Source organism: Oncorhynchus mykiss, chromosome 26, assembly GCF_013265735.2.
Source record: "Oncorhynchus mykiss isolate Arlee chromosome 26, USDA_OmykA_1.1, whole genome shotgun sequence".
Taxonomy (NCBI): Eukaryota; Metazoa; Chordata; class Actinopteri; order Salmoniformes; family Salmonidae; genus Oncorhynchus; species Oncorhynchus mykiss.
The window spans coordinates 34,987,594-35,009,486 of NC_048590.1; the positions used below are offsets into that span (position 1 = coordinate 34,987,594).

The window sequence follows — 21,893 nt, forward strand, 5'->3', positions numbered from 1 at the left end:
GGTATGGTTTTCAATCAGAGGCAGCTGTCTATCGTTGTCTCTGATTGAGAGACATGCTTAGGTAGCCTGTTTTCCCATTTTGAGTTGTGGGTGATTATTTTCCGTTCCAGTGTTTTCACCATATGGGACTGTTTCGGTTTTCATTTATTTCTCTTGTTCTTTTGTCATTCAGTGTTCAGTTGTTCTTCATTAAAATGGACACTTACCACGCTCCACCTTCGTCCTCTCCTTCTTCCACCAACAACAACCGTTACAGGGGATGAATACTTTTGCAAGGCACTGTATTATTACTCAGAATTTTTTACTCAGAATCTTTAAACATACTTTCCCTGGTCTTTTCACCCTGACCCTTTACATTGTATTTGATCTTTCAGCAAATGACTGAGTGGGACAGTGTAAAGGGTGCAGGGAAGTCCGGCGCAGGAGAACGAACTTGGTATAAACGGATTTGTTTAATAAGTGCTCACAAACTCTGAAAACCAACATATACAAAAATAATGAAAGTGGGTACAAAACCCGTCGCACACCAGAATAATAATAGCATCAATACATACAACAAACAATCACCGACAAGGACATGAGGGGAAACAGAGGGTTAAATACACAACATGTAATTGATGGGATTGGAACCAGGTGTGATGGAAGACAAGACAAAACCAATGGAACATGAAAAATGGATCAGTGATGGCTAGAAGGTCGGTGACTTCGACCGCCGAACACCACCCGAACAAGGAGAGGGACCGACTTCGACAGAAGTCATGACAGTACCACCCCCCTGACGTCGACACCGACCTCGGGGGACAACCCGGAGGGCGAGGCGCAGGGCGATCCGGATTGAGACGGTAGAACTCTCGCAGCATTGAAGGATCAAACACGTCCTCCACCGGAACCCAGCATCTCTCCTCCGGACCATACCCCTCCCAGTCCACGAGGTACTAAAGGCCCCTCGCCCGACGTCTCGAATCCAGTATGGCTCCCTCGATTTCCAGAGGGGGGGAGGAACCTCCCACACATCAGACTCCTGGAGTGGGCCAGCCACCATCGGCCCGAAGAGAGACACATGGAATGAGGGGTTAATGCGGTAATTGGGGGGAAGCTGTAATCTGTAACATACCTTGTTCACTCTCCTCAGGACTTTAAATGGCCCCACAAACCGCAGACCCAGCTTCCGACAGGGCAGGCGGAGGGGCAGGTTTAGGGTCGAGAGCCAGGTGCGAACACGGGGCCTCACTGCAGTGACGGCCTGCGGCAACTTTCTGGGCGGCGTCTCATGTTTTCTCCGCGCGCCGGAACCAGTCGTCCACCGCAGGAGCCTCGGTCTGACTCTGATGCCAAGGAGCCAGAACCGGCTGATACCCCAATACACACTGGAAGGGAGAAAGGTTAGTGGAGGAGTGGCGGAGCGAGTTCTGGGCCATCTCTGCCCAGGGCATGAACGCTGCCCACTCCCCCGGGCCGGGCCTGGCCTGGCAGTAAGACCTCAGAAACCTACCCACATCCTGGTTATCTCTCTCCACCTGCCCGTTACTCTCGGGGTGAAAACCTGAGGTAAGGCTGACCGAGACCCCCAGACGTTCCATGAACGCCCTCCAGACCCTCGACATGAACTGGGGACCCCGATCAGACACTATATCCTCAGGCACCCCGTAGTGCCGGAAGACGTGTGTAAACAGAGCCTCCGCAGTCTGTAGGGCCGTAGGGAGACCGGGCAAAGGGAGGAGACAACAGGACTTAGAAAAACGATCCACAACGACCAGGATCGTGGTGTTACCCTGTGAAGGAGGAATATCAGTCAGGAAATCCACCGACAGGTGCAACCACGGCCGTTGTGGAACGGGTAAGGGTTGTAAACTTATCTCTGCGCAGGTGTCTAGGAGCCTTGCACTGGGCGCACACCGAACAGGAGGAAACATAAACCCTCATGTCCTTAGCTAAAGTGGGCCACCAGTACTTCCCACTAAGACAGCGCACCGCCCGACCAATACCAGGATGACCAGAGGAGGGTGACGTATGGGTCCAATAGATCAGCCGGTCGTGGACAGCAGACGGAACGTACAGACGCCCAGCCGGACACTGAATGGGAGCGGGCTCTGTACGCAATGCCTGCTCAATGTCCGCGTCCAGCTCCCACACTACCGGTGCCACCAGGCAAGAGGCCGGGAGTATGGGAGTGGGATCCATGGGTCGCTCCTCTGTGTCATACATCCGGGACAGTGCATCTGCCTTCGCCTTCTCGGAACCTGGTCTGTAGGATAGGGTGAAACCAAAACGTGTAAAAAAACATGGCCCACCTTGCCTGACGAGGATTCAGTCTCCTCACTGCCCGGATGTACTCCAGATTGTGGTGGTCAGTCCAGAAGAGAAAAGGGTGTTTAGCCCCCTCAATCCAATGTCTTCACGCCTTCAAAGCCTTGACGACAGCCAACAACACCCGGTCCCCCACGTCATAGTTTCGCTCCCCTGGGCTGAGCTTCTTCAAAAAGAAGGCACAGGGGTGGTGCTTTGGTGGCGTACCCGAGCGCTGAGAGAGCACGGCTCCTATCCCAGCCTTGGACACGTCCACCTCCACTATGAACGACAAAGAGGGATCCGGATGAGCCAGCACGGGAGCCGAGGTAACAGAGCCCTCAGCTGACCAAAAGCCCTGTCCGCCTCAGCCGACCACTGCAAACGTACTGGTCCCCCCTTCAGCAGTGAGGTAATGGGAGCTGCTACCTGACCAAAGCCCCGGATAAACCTCCGATAGTAGTTGGAATACCCTAGAAACCGCTGCACTTCCTTTACCGTGGTGGGAGTCGGTCAATTACGCATGGCTGAAATGCGGTCACTCTCCATCTCCACCCCTGACGTGGAAAGGAGACGGACTGTTGGAAAAACAGACATTTCTCAGGCTTGATGTACAGGTCATTCTCCAACAGTCGACCAAGCACCTGCGCACCAGGGACACATGCTCGGCTCGTGCAGCGGAGTATATCAGAATACACCCTGCCCATGCAGGTCCCGGAAAATCTAATCTACATAGGCCTGGAAGACTGATGGAGCATTCATCAACCCGTACGGCATGACGAGGTACTCATAGTGCCCTGAGATGGTACTAAATGCCGTCTTCCACTCGTCCCCCTCCGTGATACGCACCAGGTTGTAAGCGCTCCTGAGATCCAATTTTGTGAAGAAGCACGCCCAGTGAATTGACTCTATCGCACTGGCTATGAGAGGCAGCGGATAGCTGTACCTCACAGTGATTTGGTTGATACCTCGATAGTCAATACACGGGTGCAGACCTCCATCCTTCTTCTTCACAAAAAAGAAACTCAAGGAGGCAGGTGAAGTGGAGGGCCGAATGTACCCCTGCTCCAGAGATTCGGAGACGTATGTTTCCAAAGCCCCCGTCTCCGCCTGTGAGAGGGGCTCCGTGGAAGTGCAGCGTCTACCAGGAGATCTATCGCACAATCGCCCCCGTCGACAAGGTGGTTGTCAGGCCCTGGCCTTAGTATTTTGTGTTTTCTTTATTATTTTGGTCAGGCCAGGGTGTGACATGGGTGAATTATGTGTTGGTTTTGTCTAGGTTTTTTTTGTAGGTTATGGGATTGTGGTTAGTGGAGTTGTCTAGAAAAGTCTATGGTTGCCTGGAGTGGTTCTCAATCAGAGGCAGGTGTTTATCGTTGTCTCTGATTGGGAACCATATTTAGGCAGCCATATTCTTTGAGTGTTTTGTGGGTGATTGTTCCTGTCTCCTGTGTCAGTGTTTGTTCCACACGGGACTGTTTCGGGTTTACACGTTTGTTGTTTTTGTAGTTTATTCATGTGTAGTTTTCTTATTAAAAACAAACATGAATTTCAACCACGCTGCATTTTGGTCCTCCTCTCCTTTCCAGGAAGAACCGCGTAACAGTGGTAATTGAGTCTCCTTCTTTTTGGAGAAGGCGAGAGCCAAATCGGCATTCAGTGGGAATGCGCACGGTGGAGACCTGGTCTGGACTTTCCACCGTAGTAGCACCAACGGAAACCCCTAAACACCTACCTGAGCAATCTCGCAAACACCCCGTGAGAGCCCTCTGTGGCCAAGAAACATTTGGGTTATGACAAGCTAACCAGGGTAGGCCCAGCACCACGGGAAATGCAGGAGAGTCAGTTAGGAAGAGACTAATTCTCTCCGTATTACCCCCCCCTGAACACCGCCCGAACAAGGAGAGGGACCGACTTTGGCGGAAGTCGTGACAGACAGTTGGATAACTTTGACCTTTGTGTTGGCTTATTATTCTGTGTACCAATTAATTGATTGTGGTTGTCAAGCCTATGGCACTTGCAGTAATGACAGTGATAACCCTTACCTCGTCTGGTCTCTACACTCTGGGCTTTGTAGTCATGAAGAATTGTCTCAGTCCATATTTCAGCAGTGAGAGGATGGTAGTGGCCATCCAGGAGAGAAAGACTCTCAGAGACTCTACTGGAGGAGGAGAACATATCTTATAGATGATTATGAAAGTCTGACAAACCTTAGGAACTAGGACAGATTTCTGAGTTAATAAAACTTTTAGAAAAATATATACACTTAGTGTACAAAACATTAAGGACACCTGCTATTTCCATGACATAGACTGACCAGGTGAATCCAGGTGGTCACTTGTTAAATCCACTTTAATCAGTGTAGATGAAGGGGAGGAGACAGGTTAAAGAAGGATTTTTAAGCCTTGAGACAATTGAGACATGGGTTATGTATGTGTGCCATTCAGAGGGTGAATGGGCAAGACACAATATTTAAGTGCCTTTGAACAGGGTATGGTAGTAGGTGTCAGGCGCAATGCTTTGTGTCAAGAACTGCAATGCTGCTGGGTTTTTCACGCTCAACAGTTTCTCGTGTGTATCAAGAATGGTCCACCACCCAAAGAACATCCAGCCAACTTGACACAACTGTGGGAAGCATTGGAGTCAACATGGGCCAGCATCCCTGTGGAAAGCCTTCAACACCTTGTAGAGTCCATGCCCACACCATGCGGGGTGTTTTGTACACTCAGTTTATACAGTAGAGAGAGTAAGAGAGGCAGCAGGGGGCGCAACAAGCTGTTTTCTTCTCTGTCGTTCCCATGACTTTCATTCTCTCTCTGAGTAGAATTGTGTTTCAGGACGCCAGGGATACAGAGAGCGTGCGTGTGAGAGAGAGAGAGAGTGAAAATGAACTGAATAATGTCATGTTGACCAGTGACCAGCACGTTTACAGAACGTTTGGATATTTGGAGCGGTTTTAAAATGGATTAACTGATTCGGTTGTAGTAACTTTTTTACACCTGGATTGAACTCTGTCGATAGCTTGGATTATGAGGATAACTGGCGCCACAATTTACCATTGAGAAGCAGCAATACTGCACTGGAGAAAGCAACAAGGTAGCAAACACAAACACAGTCATCCAAGGTAGGAATAGACCATTTACGTTTTATGAAAGTGTAATAATATAGGCCTAATAATATTCATAATAGCCTAATCGTAATCATATAATACATAAGGAAACATTATAATGCAATTGATTAAATTATTGACATTTTAGTAATTTATCCATAATTATGCTTATAGTGTTTTTGTTTTGTCGACTAATTTCTTTCAAAGAAAATTCAAATGGTAGCCTACATGCTATGTTTCTATTAAATCGCTAAGGATTTCAGATTTTGAAAGTGTAATTTAATTTGGCTCGCTACTGCGCGCTCACACTTTAAATGAAAACCCCTCAGCCTGGACGAGAGCCTCCTGTCCAGTCCCTGTCGGGTTTGACAGAATGTCGATCTTTTTGCGCAGGATGCAGCCAGCTTCCTGTTTGTTGATAACACAGATATATACATGCCTGCAATTGTGATGTTGTTTACCATAACTACATCATATTTGTAATAGCCCAGCCTCATAATACGTTTTAAAGACGTTTGAAGTAATAGGCATAGCCTACATGTTTTTGGATAAATTAAATTCTAGGCTTTTGTGAAAATAAAGTAAATAGATATTGTGAATATTATTTATTTAATGACAATGGAACTTTCCAAACCTCACATGGAGTGGAATTGCACCAGTGTGAGACAAACAAAACAGATAGGTCTATGTTTAAGTTGGGATCTTTAAACCCCCACATTCATCATACCAAGTGTGGTTTATTTTGAGAGATACATCATGATGAGTTTTTACTACAAGCACAGTGATAAAAGTGTCACTGCATTCCAGCCATCTGAAAATGGAGTCCTATTTCAGTGGGTGGCCACTCATTAGGACCAGGGTAAGGGTCAAGGGTCAACACACATGGTCAAGTGGGCAGAAGCCATGTTCCCCTGAGTCTATGGTCAGGACCTTCAGACAAACTGAGACACTAAAGAGCAGACCAGACACTGCATGTGGTCTTGAGGAGAAAGTGTTGTATTAAATATGATATTACTGCTTTATTGCTGTGTTATTAATGTCATTATGTCTGCAAATACAACATATCAATTTTTTTAGGTACTGTAGCCCTCAAAATCTAGGAGATATGAGGGGACTTTGTATCTGGATTCTGAGGTGAGATATCACTTGTCACTTACAATCACTTTGGTGTACACTGAACAGACTCATCTTAAACATGTTGTATCACACTGCAGCTGCTGATCATGCACTATGCATGACTCAATTTAATAATTTTGTTTTAATTGTCTCCATTTTAGATTATAATACTTTTTCTCTGTAAAAAAGCTGTTAAATGTATTATAGCTCAGTATGCTATCTGTCACACACAGAGTTTCCATGCTTCTGCTGCTGCTCAGGCCAAATCCCCTGGATTGCCAACTCACTACAGGCCACAGGAAGGTCAGTAGAGTGGCTGGGGGTCAGCAGAGGGGAGAAGGGGAGCAGGGAGGGGGTTGTGCTGGGTGGAGTTTTAACATGTGTGTGGTCTGTTTGACATCCCCAAGCGCAGGACGATAGACCTCCCTCATGTGTTTGCAGCCTGAGAATCCATTTTTCACTCGCCTTTATCATCATCTCACGCCAGTTGGCACAGACTCACGGAATCTGAACTGCCAAAGAAGGCATGATCTTGTCTTCCGATCGTAACCGGAGCCAATTAACACCCTCCAGTTCACAGAGGATGTATATCCTTTCAGCTGTACAGGGGAAGTTTATAGTGTCTGCTGCCGTGATGATATTGTTCAACCACAAAGCCATTAAATACAACACTAGTCTATCTCGGGCCATTTAAACATGCAATCAGTCATTGAGGAAGGATGCCCCCCCAGGGGAATCCGATCCGGGTGTAAATCAGGAGAGCAGCGGTGAAAGTACGTTGTCCAACACTGGGGAACATGTAGAGGATCATGCCAGCAGTCAGCAATACATCCCCTTCAACCTCAGTGCTATGAGAAATGAAGAGTGGCTTGGGAAGGGGGGGAGGAGAGAGAGAGAGAGAGAGAGAGAGAGAGAGAGAGAGAGAGAGCAAATGAATGATGGACCAATATTTATAACTGTACTTTGTGGAGAGTGTTGATGGACAGGCTAACTGTCGGATGGGGCATTCCTCTCTGGGAGAGAGTTTGTCTCTGTTGGCCCTTTGCGTTTCCAGGAGTCCAGCTGTTTGACCCATGGCTGACCCTGGAGATGACAGTGGAGTAGAGTTACAAAGGCTGCAGCGAGGAGGAGGCCATGGTCTGAGTGATCTCTGAATAGCCCCATGTCAGTGACTGACAGAAGGATAGCTATCTGCCAACTCTCCCTACTATCCCTACCGTTTGGGTATTCTCTTACAGTCTTCTCAACGCCAAAGGGAGGCTGAGCCTTTACCATGTGCATGTGTAAGCTCACAGAGGACAGGATGAATGTAGACAAAGTGGCTCTTAAAGAGCTGGATTTCCTTCTTTGCGGCTCCTCAGGCAAAGCTGGCTGGCGTAGGGCAGGGTTGGCTGGCGTAGGGTCCTGAGACAGAGAGTGCAGTGATAGCCACTAAGGCGCTAATACGTCTCTGGCAGCTTTACACAGAGGGCTAGTCAACAGAGGGATATGCAGGTAGTCAGTAGGGGATGGGAGAGTAACAGACAACCTCTAATCAGACAAATCTGGGTTTTATCCGACATGAACAGAAGCTCATTGCATACACAGCGAGGGAGAGAGAAAACCGTTGTTGATGACATGAGGTCATTGTCTCATTGGCTTCAAGTCTTTCATGATTAATGATGTTATTCTTTTTCTTCTCTACTCTGCTCTTAAGTGGTGTCTGTTTCATGTTATCCATGCTGTGGGTGGAGTAGGGCTTTAACTCAGGATGTTCCTGCAGGTTCCTCAAAGGGCAGAGCAGCAGGAGGCTGGAGGAGTGCAGGGTGGGGCCCCAGGCTCCTGGGGCTCCTGGGGGCCTTGGTCCTCCTGCTCCCGCTCCTGTGGGGTAGGGGTTCAGGAACAGAACCGACCCTGCCTACCCTCCCACACCCCCTCCATGGGTGCTGTTGCTTACCCCTCCAGGCCGGATGGCCACCACCCCAACCAGAACCCAGGCCATGTAGTGTCTGCCCTAAGACCCACTGTCCCACTGCACCGCACCAACCCTGGGAGACCCCCACCGTCCAACAGCAACACCAGCTTGGCCAGCCGAGGAGAGCTGAGGGACCAGCAGAGAGACAGAGAGGCCAATGCTGGACGCAGGTACAGTTTCTATCACACCATACAGACAGGGGCCTGTCTCTGTCTTTCAGTCTGACCTGTGTTTAATGCCCTGCATGTTGAGCAGCCCAGTCTAAAAGTGTCCCTGTGGAGCTCCAGCTCACCCCATGGTCCATTGGACTCCCCTCCAGTGTAAAACTATTCTTTTAAGGATGGAGTCAATGGCTCGGCTTGTGCTTGGCGGGTTTGTGGCCTCCTTCCTGTGAGCTCGAGTTAAAAAGCTTTTAAATAAATAGAGCTGACAGTTGAGTAATGGGGGGTTGTTGACGTAGGAATCCAAGTCTCCAGACAAAGCGCTCTCTGCTCGGCTCTTGTTTGCTGATAGTAATATCCATCCGCCTCTCAGAAGTAATTTGCACCTGTGATGTGTATCTTTGACATTTTGTTTGACAGTCTTTGATAGTCCAGTCAACACATTTTGAATGTAAACAAGTGCCGTAAGTGGAGGTTATTTAGGACAATTGTCCTTACCCATGTGTGTGTGTGTGTGTGTGTGTGTGTTTTCAGGAGGGGCAGTGGCAGTCCCATCATTCCAGGGAAGTATGGCTATGGGAGGATGCCTTACGTTGTGTCTCTCCAGACAGACACAGGCCAGAGGTCTGGGATAGAGACAGGGACTGGTCTCTCCCACAGACAGAGACGCTCCCCACTCTCTGACCCCAGCCCGTCAGCCACCAGGCACGGAGGCCACAGGCCTAACCCCTACCGTCCGCCTTACAACAACCCCAGTCCAGTCCATCACCAGCTCCCAGCCTCCCTTCCCAGGTCTAACCCCAACCCAGCCACCCCTCCCAGGGCTAACCATAACTCTAACTCTAACCCTAACCCAGCCTCCCAGCCCAAGTCTAACCCTAACCCAGCCTCCCCTCCCAGGGCTAACCCTAATCCAGCCTCCCAGCCCAGGGCTAACCCTAACTCTAACCCCAAACCAGCCCCCCATCCCAGGGCTAACCCTAACTCTAACCCTAAACCAGCCCCCCAGCCCAGGGCTAACCCGAATCCAGCCTTCCAGCCCAGGGTTAACCCTAACCCTAATCCAGCCCCCCAGCATAGGTCTAACCCTAATCAAGCCTCCCAGCCCAGGGCTAACCCTAACTCTAACCCCAACCCAGCCCCCCAGCCCAGGTTTAACTTTGACTCTAACCACAACCCAGCCCCCCAGTCCAGGGCTAACCCGAATCCAGCCTTCCAGCCCAGGGTTAACCCTAACCCTAACCCAGCCCCCCAGCATAGGTCTAACCCTAATCCAGCCTCCCAGCCCAGGGCTAACCCTAACTCTAACCCCAACCCAGCCCCCCAGCCCAGGTCTAAACCTGACTCTAACCCCAACCCAGCCCCCCAGCCCAATTCTAACCCACCCTGGTCCTCCTCACTCTACCAGCCCAGCCAGAGGCACCAACCTAGGCAGGAGCAGCAGCACTCATCCAGCCAGGCCTCAGCAGCTCAGCAACCCTTTGGACGGCCCTACAACCCACTGCCCACCTCCTCCTGTGTGGGAGAGCACAACCAGTACAAGATTTGCAACAACAATGTAAGAACGGTTCAGCCATCACTTATGATCATTTATGAATGAATCCCTCACTGTAACCCACAGCTAAACAGCTACATCAATCATGAAGGGTAAAGCATGGAGGTTATTAAGGAAGATGAGGTCTGATAAGACAGATATAGTGGAGATGTTGTGATGGTTGACAATGCAAGGCTGCGATTGTAAAGACTGGAATTTACCTTGGGGGTGGCCATTTCTGGACTTAGTAGGCCGGGGGACACATATTCACTCTCTATCTGTCTATATGTCTGTCCAGGCCTGTCCTCCAGCCAGCAGACACATCAGAGCAGTGCAGTGTTCTTCCTACAACAGCTATCCCTTCATGGGTCGACTGTACGAGTGGGAGCCTTTCAATGAAGGTATGGGAGGGTCTTGTCATGTTTTTCATATTGCCTTGGTGTTGGACAATATTACCCAAGGTGTGAGGTGATGTAAGCACCACAGTATGTCACCTGTCTTGGCCATTTTGATGAATGTCCTGAGCTGCCAGATGTTGTTTAGCTGTTTAGAGATCTAGGTGTCTTAAGTATCCAAGCAACAGTCAAAACACCTCAAGGATAGACAATTACTTTTAGGATACTGATTAACATTTGATGTTTTTCTTCTCTCTGTTGGAGTGAATGGTATTTACTGCAGACGTATGACTAGAATAAAGCTCAAATAACTTCACTTTAGTTGATGAGGACAGGTCAAGTTTGCTTGATACCTATCTCAAACACATAAACATGCAATTACAACACTTTTAGCAGTAGCTGTCCTTGTAACCTCATGAGCTAATGGACAAAACATCTGAGTGAAGTCCAAGTGCAGGTGGATTACAAACCTGACGTTACATACACCCCACTGCCTGCCAACTCCCAATGGTTTCCAGGCCTGGAGGGCATCTGCCTCCCTCCCACACAAGAGACACCACCCAGAGATCTGTGGTTCTAATTACCACTAATGGATCACCAGAGAGGAGCAAATAACCTGTTAACTTCCCTTGATCCCTTGGATTTATTAAGAATTTGGTTAGCTTTCCTTGAATCCCTCGTTGTTGCTTGGCATTACCTTTCACAACACAGCATTACTGTAGAAGGCACACTGCAGACATTGATTTACTCATCACTTGTAATCACAGGATAATTGTGAGGACGTGCCAGTATTTAGTCCACTCCTCGCATCAGTTGCTAGATGGCAGCATGGCTCAATGGAAGAAAACAACAACTCTGCATCTCTTCACCAATTACTGCACTAGATCACAATTCTAATGCAGCAGTCTACCCAGCTTGTCCACCTACATTGAACAATGTACATTTACAGCCCTGCCAGGCACCGTACCAGAGAGAGATAATGTTTTGTACTCATAAATCATATCAAATCATTCATTTCTGTGTCTCCTCTGTCACAGTTTCAGGGGACCAGCGTTGTGAGCTCAACTGTCGTGCGATCGGTTTCCGCTTCTACGTGCGTCAGTCGGATAGGGTCATCGATGGGACGCCGTGCGGCCAGAACGAGACTTCCATCTGTGTGGCGGGGAGGTGTCAGGTAGGACACTTAACTCATTTACCAGTGGCCTGGCCAGACCTGTGGACTCCTGCCAAACCACTCAGAATAGAACAGAACAGTGACAGGATGGATGGAATCAGAGGAAAGAAAAGCTTAATTCATTGAGATGAAATGTTGACATCATTCCACACAAACCTTCATACACGAGAAAACACGGCCCCAAAAGAGTTCTCAAGATCAACTGCATCCAAATGCAAGATGACAGCACAATTTATTAAAGACATTTAATCAATTATATATAACCAGCAGAGGGCAGCAGAGTATAACACTGTTATCTGTCCATAAGGAGTGAAACAGAGGTCAGCTTGGGGTGATTGGGTTCTGAGTCCAGGATCTGGGATCTCAATGAAGGATTATGATGAACATATTTGTTCCTTTGACTTGATTTTTTATATACATCTCTAAAACACACCTGTGGCCAGAACTTGGAAAGTCAACAGTCCCTGTGTAAACCTGTGCTATTGACTGGCTGTGTCCAGTGTGCAGCTGGATACGTTTTACTTCTTATTTCATCAGGATTTAACTCTTAGAGATGTTTTTCCAATATGATTTTAAGCCACAATTCTGAGTGAACCCTTTCCAAGTTGCGCTCTAGGAACTCGTGCTTGCCTCTGAGTCTCCCTTCAACCCAATTTGCTGCGCTCTCAACCACATTTTTTCCCCCATGGAGATCTTTACTATATTAAGATTTAATCAAGATAAAGAGTCCCTCTGATCTCATATTAGCTTTAAGTAATTTCCACTTTTAATACCAGTGAAATTGTGATTTATCACAGGGGCCAGTGTTCTCACCAGACCTCTAGCCCTCCAGCCGATAGATCTCTGGGCAGTGTGGTGACTAGATGACCCCATGGAGGGAGTGGTCTGATTTTATGTGGCCGTGGTGGGATCTCACTCAGTATTCATGCAGCTGGTCTGTGGGTGTGGTATGGACTGCAGTGTGCACTGTACTGTACTCTACTGTACTGCACTGGACTGAACCGGACTGTACTGAAACTTACACTGTTGTGGTATGGACAGTAGTCTGGACTAGACTTACTGGACTGGACTGCTCTACTGTACTCTACTGTATTGGACTGTACTCTACTGTAGCTTATACTGCTGTGGTCTGTGGGTGTGGTATGAACTGCAGTGTGTACTGTACTCTACTGTATTGGACTGTACTCTAGCTTATACTGCTGTGGTCTGTGGGTGTGGTATGAACTGCAGTGTGTACTGTACTCTACTGTATTGGACTGTACTCTAGCTTATACTGCTGTGGTCTGTGGGTGTGGTATGAACTGCAGTGTGTACTGTACTCTATGTGTCTGGGTCCTTTTGGCTCTCTGTCTCTGATACCCTGCAGTGAGTTTCCCAGTAGGTTTACTTGTGTATAACACGGTCCATCTCTGTCCAAGGCGGACCCTGGATTTGAACCGACGCCAACGTCAACACCACTTACCCAGAAAGCCTAGGCATTTCCGACAGTGCTTTAGTATTTCCGACAGTAACTCCACCATCTGCTACACATTGTGAGCTAAACCAACCAGGGACCATTCTGTACTCTCTTTCTCTCACTACTAGGGAACGTATTGAGGCCTGATTTCGGTGTATACTCACCTAGGGAATATATTCAGCAGGTCAGAGCACATCCCATAGTAGCAGTGAGATGCTGTCATAAATTATATTGAGGAGACCAAAGTAGACTGATGACATAGACACTGAAACATCTGCTTTTCCTGCCTTGGCCCTTTTTGCTTGCGTACAATAACATCACATCTCCTACTGTAGCTGTGACCAAAGGCTCTGTTTATTCTGCCCTCTGTGTGGAGCTGGAGTCAGTTTGCAGCAGGCATCTCGTTACTTTGTATGGTTAAACTTTGACTCTGTTATTTCGCAAGGTGTCTGCAGAGGCTTATGGCTGCATTCTCTTTGAGCTCAATCAGATTTATCCTATAGACATGTTGCATAGAGTAGAGCCCAGGTCTGTTTCTGCCTTGTCTGTTTCCTGTGGTCCTGCTCAACAGAAAGCAGACCTGTCCTGCACTGTGTGCTGAACTCTGTGTTGCTGTGTTTTATAAGCTCAGGGTGTGTGTGCGGATGGGGGTGATTTTCAAATGTGATGAGAGGTTGTGCTGGAGCGTATAATGCAGGAGTATGTGTGTTTATTTATGTGTACCACACACACAATAGATAAGTAGAGTTTCCCACTGCAGATCCTGGAGAGCTTGGCATCCTGCCCACTCATACCCCTATAGCTCTACAGTCCTAAATACACACTGCAGACACAGACAGGTTTGACCTAAATTAGGCACAGTGACAATCCCTGTATTATTGCAGTAGATAATTTGTTCTCAATAATTTACCTGGCTAAATACAGGTTGAATAAATAAATATTGATCCTCTACTCTTTCTATTAGTCGGGCTAAACACATGCCTTTTGTGTGGTCCATACCGGATCAATATGATAAACAACCTAGCTCTCAATCTGACCTCTGACCTAAGGTGTCCCTGCATGCCTCTTGCTCATGTTCCTGACCCACTTTGATGATATATCAGTCTGACTTTATAGCTCAGTAAACACGGTGACATTTCCTTTAGGTCCATGTCTCAGAGCTCATACTGTTAATCAGGCAGTGAGTTGAGTATCAGAATATTAGAGAATGTCAGAAAAACTGAACATCTTCTTTCTTCAAAATGGCCCTAGATAGTATAAAAAAGGATTTGGCAGATATCCAGTAGTCATCGGTTAAAAATGTTAGTAAAGCCTGCTTGTATTGGTTCCTATTAAGTCCCTGTGCTTACTGTGAGACAGGCAGGCTGCATGCTGAATGTAAGAGAGCTTAGCTGGCTAAACACTTGGTCTGTTCTGTAGTCTCTTTGTGCTCAGAGTTGCTTTGTATTAAGATTGGTCTTCCTACAGCTGTGATGCCTTGGCTCCAATGAGCCGCCTCAGGGCTGTGGAACTGGGTTATATGCAATGCACTCTTAGTTAAAAAGCTCAACATAACTGTGGAATTGCACTACACACTTGATTAGATAGCTCAACATAAACGGTGAAATGAATGACATTGAATGACTCTTGGCGTGTGGCCCACTGTGATCTCCTAAGGCTCGTAAGAAATTTAACGGAATGGTGCCAGATTTCATAGCAGCACTAGAACCATCCGGCATGGAGGTATTCTCAGAGCTAGAGAGGTGTCTATCTCTGTCAGTGAGAGAGTAGTAAACCATATTCTACTACCACAGTCCTGTTACAGTCCTGTTAGCTCAGTTGGTAGAGCATGGCGCCAGGATGGTGGGTTTGATTCCCGGGGCCACCCATACATAACATTGTATGTCACTTTGGATAAAAGGCTTTGCTAAATGCAATAGATGTATTACATACAGTGACTGACTGGCAATGCACAAACAATACTTAAAAAAAATCTATATAAACAATATCATTATAGCGATAAACTCAAAATACAAATGAGATGTACTGTACTTTATTAATGTTTCAATGGAACCCACCAAAATCATTTATTGATTTAATAAAAAATCAATGTCCTCCAAATCAAGGTTTCACAAAATAAATCACATCTACCAAAATGTAACCAGGAATTAAATTCCTCTTATTTAAGTCTTAAGAAACTATATTGAGCCATTACTTCACTTCCTGTTTCACTAGGGTAGATGAGTAGAGATGAGTAATGTAGGGTGAGTAATGTAGGGTATGTAAACATTATATTAAACAATGCTACTTAATATGTTTACATACCCTACATTACTCATCTCATATGTATATACTTTACTCGATACCATCTACTGCATCTTTCCTATGCCGTTCTGTACCATCACTCATTCATATTTCTTTATGTACATATTCTTTATCCCCTTACACTGTGTATAAGGTAGTAGTTTTGGATTTGTTAGCTAGATTACTCGTTGGTTATTACTGCATTGTCGGAACTAGAAGCACAAGCATTTCGCTACACTCGCATTAACATCTGCTAACCATATGTATGTGATAAATACATTTGATTTGTATAAAAATTTGGTAACACGCATGCAATATCCCTTTGTCATCCAACACCATGAAGGAAACAAAATAACTGGCAGTTCAAAAGAGACAGATGGTTGTTATCCCGAACGTCGTCAGGGAAATGACCGGACCAAGGTGCAGCATGGTGAGCGTACATTTCTTTTTAATGTTATAAATGTCGCCAACAAAAACAAGTAATACCAAAAACGACACTTACTAGGGCAATACAGGCCACTAACAAAGTCAACTACCCACAACTAAGGTGGAAAAACAGGCTGCCTAAATATGATTCCCAATCAGAGACAACGATTGACAGCTGTCCCTGATTGAGAAACACACCCGGCCATAACATAGAAACAGAAAACATAGAAATAAAGAAACTAGAATTCCCACCCTAGTCACACCCTGGCCTAACCAAAATAGAGAATAAAAGCCTCTCTATGGCCAGGGCGTGACAGTTGTAGACCTTCATAAATCTAATAATGGCTACAAGAACATCCACAAACGATTGAATATACAATTGAGCACTGTCAGGGCAATTATTATAACATTCAAAAGATATGGAACAGTTGAAAACCTCACGGGTAGAGGACGCAAATGCATTTTGCCCCACAGGATAGGTAGGAGGACGGTGAGAGAAGCAACAAAATCCCCAAGAATCACTGTGAAAGAATTGCAGGCCTTGGTGGCGTCTTGGGGTCACCAGGTTTCAAAAAGCACTATCAGACGTCACCTCCACAACCACAGGCTCTTTGGAAGGGTTGACAGAAGAAAGCCCTTTCTGACCCCAAGACACAGACGCAAGCGCTTGGAGTTTGCCAAACATCATTTAAATTATGACTGGAAGAAGGTGCTCTTGTCAGATGAGACCAAAATGTTACATTTTGGTCAGATACAGCATCGGCATGTTTGGCGTCGAAACAGAGATGCATACAAGGAGAGGCACCTCATACCCACGGTGAAATATGGAGGGGGGGGGGGGGGTCAGTGATGTTTTGCGGCTGTTTTAATTACAGAGATCCAGGAGCACTGGTTAAGACTGATGGCATAATGAATTCCACCAAGTATCAGGCAATTTTGGCTGACAATCTGGTTGCCTCTGCCAGAAGGCTGGGACTTGGCCGTAGGTGGACTTTCCAACAAGACAATGACCCAAAACATACCTCAAGATCCACACAGAAATGGTTCTGTGACAACAACATCAATGTTCTGCCATGGCCATCTCAGTGGCCGGACCTCAATCCAATGGAAAACCTGTGGGCTGAGTGGAAGAGGGCAGTTGATAAGCGCAAAGCCGAGAATGTGAAGGATCTTGAAAGGATCTGCATAGAGGAATGGTCCAACAACCTTTCAAATGTGTTCCTTAACCTTGTCAAACATTACAGGAAAAGACTCCATGCTGTTATCCTTGCCAGAGTACTAAATGAGGAGTGCCAATCATTTTGAAAGTTTGATTTTGGTGAAATGTATTTTGTATTAAATAGTTGTATGATTTTGTTTGGTTCCATTGAAACATGAATAAAGTATAGCATTTCTCACATGTTGGTATTTTGAGTTTATCTCTATAATTATAATGTTTATATTTTTTAAAGTATTGTTTGTGTATTGCCAGTAATTTTGGAGCCCACAGTACATTACTTTAGACTGAGAACACTGCTAAGTTCTTCTCTCTACACGGGTGCTTTAGTTGATGCTTTCCATGGGATGCCTTAAATTCCACAGGGCTCACACACATCTCACTCAGATCCATGGGACACATCATCAAATCCAACCTTGTTGTCTAATGGCGTTTTGTTACTGGACACGGTACCCATACGCTACTATCTACTCTGGTTGAGTTGATGTGATATTTCTACAGTACACTAGAGGAAAATCTTACATAGGGTGTAGGATATCTTTATAGGTATTGTAAAGTGACAAATGTGTTATTTTGGGGTCTTTGATATGAGGAAGCAAAGAGTAAGCAAAGAACAGAGAGAATGAGTTGGAAGCAGCTCTTTTGATCAGCATTACTACTAAAGATGGCAGCTGGAAAACTGTGTGGCTTCTTCTACGGCTTCCTGTATTTTCCTTGAAACAGAAAAATTTGGTCAGAACTGTTTGAACTTGTCGTGATCCTCTGCGCATGTGCTACTGACTCTACCTACCAAGAAATGTGTTATTTCAGGTGCTGTTTCTCCCCTCTGTATAACACAAAGAGGAAAAGCCTGTCCTCTGTAGAGGACTGTTACATTTTCCTACATATATTATAGTCAGGATATCTGTACTTGTTAACAGATGTATGTCTTCATAAAGAGTATTCATCATGGGAGTGAGTACAACAGTAATAGTGTAGTGTGCACTGTAAACTGTCTGACCGATGCATAGAGGCTAAACGAGGTCTCTTTAGGATACCCCTTTGTCTCTTAACAGTGGAAAGACTGAGCCCTACCTATGAATCATGAGCTTAATGTGAAAGGCTTGGACCTTGTCACTGAATACGGTGCGCCTCATACACGATCCAGGTTTTACGCTGAAAGAAGGAAAACCCAGATTTGAGCCATAGAAAACGTTGAATGTGGTTACACATTTCAGATGGACGCTAAAATAAAGTTGCTTTTATGGCTGGAATTCCATTGAGCTGCTCTTTCTCTTTACATGACAAGGATAGGCACTTGAGAAGGGTGTGTGTATTTTTGAAGGGCAATCTCTGACCACACACTTTTCTGCTGGCGGGTGATGGTGGGGCTGAAGATCCACCTCAATAGCTGGAGGGTGTGTTCTGAGTGCTCTGTGGATAATTAGGAGATAAAGCTTTTACCTCATCTACCGTATTTTACCACATCTACCGTAAGAGTAACTTAATGACCCCCCCCCCCCCCACAAAAAATATATATATATATTCAACATCCACTGTTGGTCATTCTGGTCAAGACTTTCACATGCATTATACCTCTCTTTTTTTTCCACATTTGCTGTGTTTTTATTGAACACTGAGGATAGAGTGCTAACCTAGGCTCTATACCCTTTACATAACAGATGGCCCTCCTGTTCCTTCCTTTAAACTTTCTTCACACCAGTTAAATAAACATTTCCCTGTGAATGTATTCAATAGTACCATATGGTTTCGTATGGTTTCAAACAACAAGAGTATAAGGGTAAAATGACCATATAAAGGCTGAAAATAGTGTGGTTTCAACATGTAGGCTAACACAGGTCCCTGTTCTGAAAGGGTAAAACCATAGACTCCTACTACAGTAATTCAGCGGTCTCTTCCCCAGAGCCTTGTCTTGGCGGTCAAAGTCAGCTCCTCCACTGGTGTCTTTGCCAGTGCTCTGTCTCTGTTCCATATCTCACTTTCATTATGTGTTTGAGGTCAGATTGTGTGTCTGTGTGAGTCTATGGGTCCGCCCTGCCCTGAGTCCTGGGTAAAGAGCTTGGCTGCCTGGCCGTTGCAGTGGCTCCCTCTCCTCTCCTCCCCAGTGCTGCTGTGGCTGGCCTGCATACCTCTGCATCCCTCTCTGCCAGGCTCACCCTAACACAGCCAAGTCTCCCGTCGCTCCCTGCAAAACTCCTCCACCGACCAAGAGACAGCTGCATCTGTTTTAGGCATTCCCCGCGCGGGGAGCGACTGACTTGTTAAAATGGGGATGAGAGGTTCTGAAATACGGCTGGCACAGACTGGTGAAGAGATCACAACTCTGTCTCTCTCATGACAGGCCCCAGCATGTTATCCACCATTTTCTGGGTATGAAGAGGCACTTTAGTCAAACGAGCCTGGTCTTACATTTACATTTTAGTAATTTAGCAGATGCTTTAATCCACTTTGTGCATTCATCTTAAGATAGCTAGGTGGTACAACCACATTTCAGTCATAGTAACTACATGTTTCCTCAATAAAGTAGCTATCAGCAAAGTCAGAGCTAGTAAAGGGGGAAAAAAGTCAAGTGCGAGTGTTAGTTCACAAAAGGCTTTTTAAATTGATATATATATATATATATATATATATATATATATATATATATATATATATATATATATATATTTATATTATTTACAAAAATTGAGGAGGGGTGCGAGTGGGGGTACTGTGGAATTCTTTAAGATACTCTTTGAAAAGGTAGCGTTTCAGATGTTTTCGGAAGATGGGTAGGGACTCTGCTGTCCTAGCTTCAGGGGGAAGCTGGTTCCACCATTGGGGTGCCAGGACAGAGAAGAACTTGGGCTGGGCTGAGGGGGAGCTGCTCTGCCCTCTCGTAGGGGACCAGAGGTGGCAGAACAGATTGCTTGTGTTGTAGAGTTTGAGCATAGCCTGAAGGTAGGGAGAGGCAGTTCCTCTTGCTGCTCCGTAGGCAAGTACCATTGTCTTGTAGTAGATGCGAGCTTTGACTGGAAGCCAGAAGTGGGGTAATATGGGAGTATTTAGGAAGGCGGGCTGCAGCGTTTTGGATGAGTTGCAGGCGTTTGATGGCACAAGTGGGGAGACCAACCAACAGCGAGTTGCAGTAGTCCAGATGGCCTGGATTAGGACCTGCGCTGCTTCCTGTGTGAGGTAGGGTCGTACTCTACGGATATTTTAGAGCATGAACCTGCAGGTACTAGTCACTGCTTTGATGTTTGCAGAGAACGACACAGTGTCATCCAGGGTCACGCCAAGGTTCTTTGCGCTCTGGGAGGGGGACACCGTGGCGTTGTCAACTGTATTGGAGAGGACTTTGAGTGGGCAGGCCTTCCCCGGGAGGAAGAGCAGCTCTGTCTCATTGAGCTTTAGGTGGTGTGCTGACATCCAAGCTAAGATATCTGCCAGGCACGCAGAGATGCGTGTCTCCTCCTGGGTGTCAGAAGTGGGGAAGGAGAAAAGTAATTGAGTGTCATCCACATAGCAATGATAGGAGAGACCATGTCAGGACATGACAGAGTCAAGTGACTTGATGTACAGAGAGAAGAGGAAGGGGTCTAGAACCGAGCCCTGGGGGACACCAGTGGTGAGAATACATGGTGCAGACTCAGAGAGAGATGGTCAGAGACCGCACACCCAAGTGTTTTGGAAAGAAAAGAAAGGGATACCGGTCTGTAGTTTTTGATGTCAGAGGAGTCGAGTGTTGGTTTCTTTAGGATGGGAGCGACTCGGGCCATTTTGAAGTCAGAGAGGATGCAGCCAGTTGTTAGGGATGAGTTGATGATGGAAGTGAGGAATGGGAGAAGGCCTCCAGAGATGGTCTGGAGAAAGGAGGAGGGGATCGGGTCGAGCGGGAAAGTTGTCGGGCGGCCGGACCTTACTAGTTGCAGGATTTCATCTGGAGAGAGAGATTAGAAAGATGTCAAGGCGTAGGTTAGTTCTGTGTGGGACCAGTGGACTAAGTAGGCTAAGAGAATGAGGAGCTGATTTTGTCAACCTGCAGGTGGTGGAGGATTAAGGAGGTTAAGGAGGTTAAGGAGGGAGGAGAAGGTGGAAAATACTTTCCTAGGGTTAGAGGCAGAAGCTTGAAATTTAGAATGATAGAAAGTGTCTTAAGCAACTGATACAAAGGAAGAGAAGGTAGAAAGGAGGAAGTGAAAGGATGATAGGTCCTCCATTTTCGCTCAGCTACCCGCAGCCCTGTTCTATAATCTGGCGATGAGTCACGGAGCAGGAGGGAAGGACCGAGCCGGCCGGGAGGAAAGGGGACAGTGCGAGTCATAAGATGTGGAAAGGGAGGAGAGTACGGTCAAATATGCAGAATCAGGAGACAGGAGGGAGAAGGAATTAGCTGAAGGGAGAGATGATAGAATAGAAGAGGAGAGAATAGTGGGAGAGAGAGAGTGAAGATTGCGAGGGCACATTACCATTGGGATAGGGGCTGAGTGGCTAGGGTTGGAGGAGAGGGAGACAGAAAAGGAAACAAAGTAGTGATCAGAGACCTGGAGGGGGGTTCAGTGAGATTAGTAGGTGAACAGCCTCTAGTAAAGATGAGGTCAAGCATATTCCCTGCCTTGTGAGTGGGAGGCGACTGGGAAAAGGTAAGTTCAAAAGAGGAAAAGAGAGTTGGAAAGAAATTAATTGAAAGGCAGACATCGGGAGGTTGAAGTCACCAGATATGAAGAGCAGTGAACCATCCTCTGGAAATTAGCTCATCAAGGTGTCAAGCTCATTGAGGAACTCTCCAAGGGTATCTGGTGAG

The 21,893-nt window shown here is 46.5% G+C and overlaps 1 protein-coding gene across 1 annotated transcript in view; it reads left to right on the forward strand.

Annotated features, from left to right (window-relative positions):
• The first annotated feature begins 5,098 nt into the window (after nucleotides 1-5,098).
• Nucleotides 5,099-21,893, forward strand: part of LOC110506714 (thrombospondin type-1 domain-containing protein 4-like) — a 43,326-nt gene continuing 26,531 nt past the window's right edge. Inside the window, exons 1-7 of the mRNA XM_036964153.1 lie at nucleotides 5,099-5,410; nucleotides 6,473-6,529; nucleotides 6,745-6,814; nucleotides 8,274-8,635; nucleotides 9,161-10,184; nucleotides 10,459-10,561; nucleotides 11,593-11,729. Of these exons, the coding sequence (XP_036820048.1) occupies nucleotides 6,501-6,529; nucleotides 6,745-6,814; nucleotides 8,274-8,635; nucleotides 9,161-10,184; nucleotides 10,459-10,561; nucleotides 11,593-11,729 (1,725 nt within the window). The 5' untranslated portion in view covers nucleotides 5,099-5,410; nucleotides 6,473-6,500. The remainder of the gene's footprint in view (nucleotides 5,411-6,472; nucleotides 6,530-6,744; nucleotides 6,815-8,273; nucleotides 8,636-9,160; nucleotides 10,185-10,458; nucleotides 10,562-11,592; nucleotides 11,730-21,893) is intronic.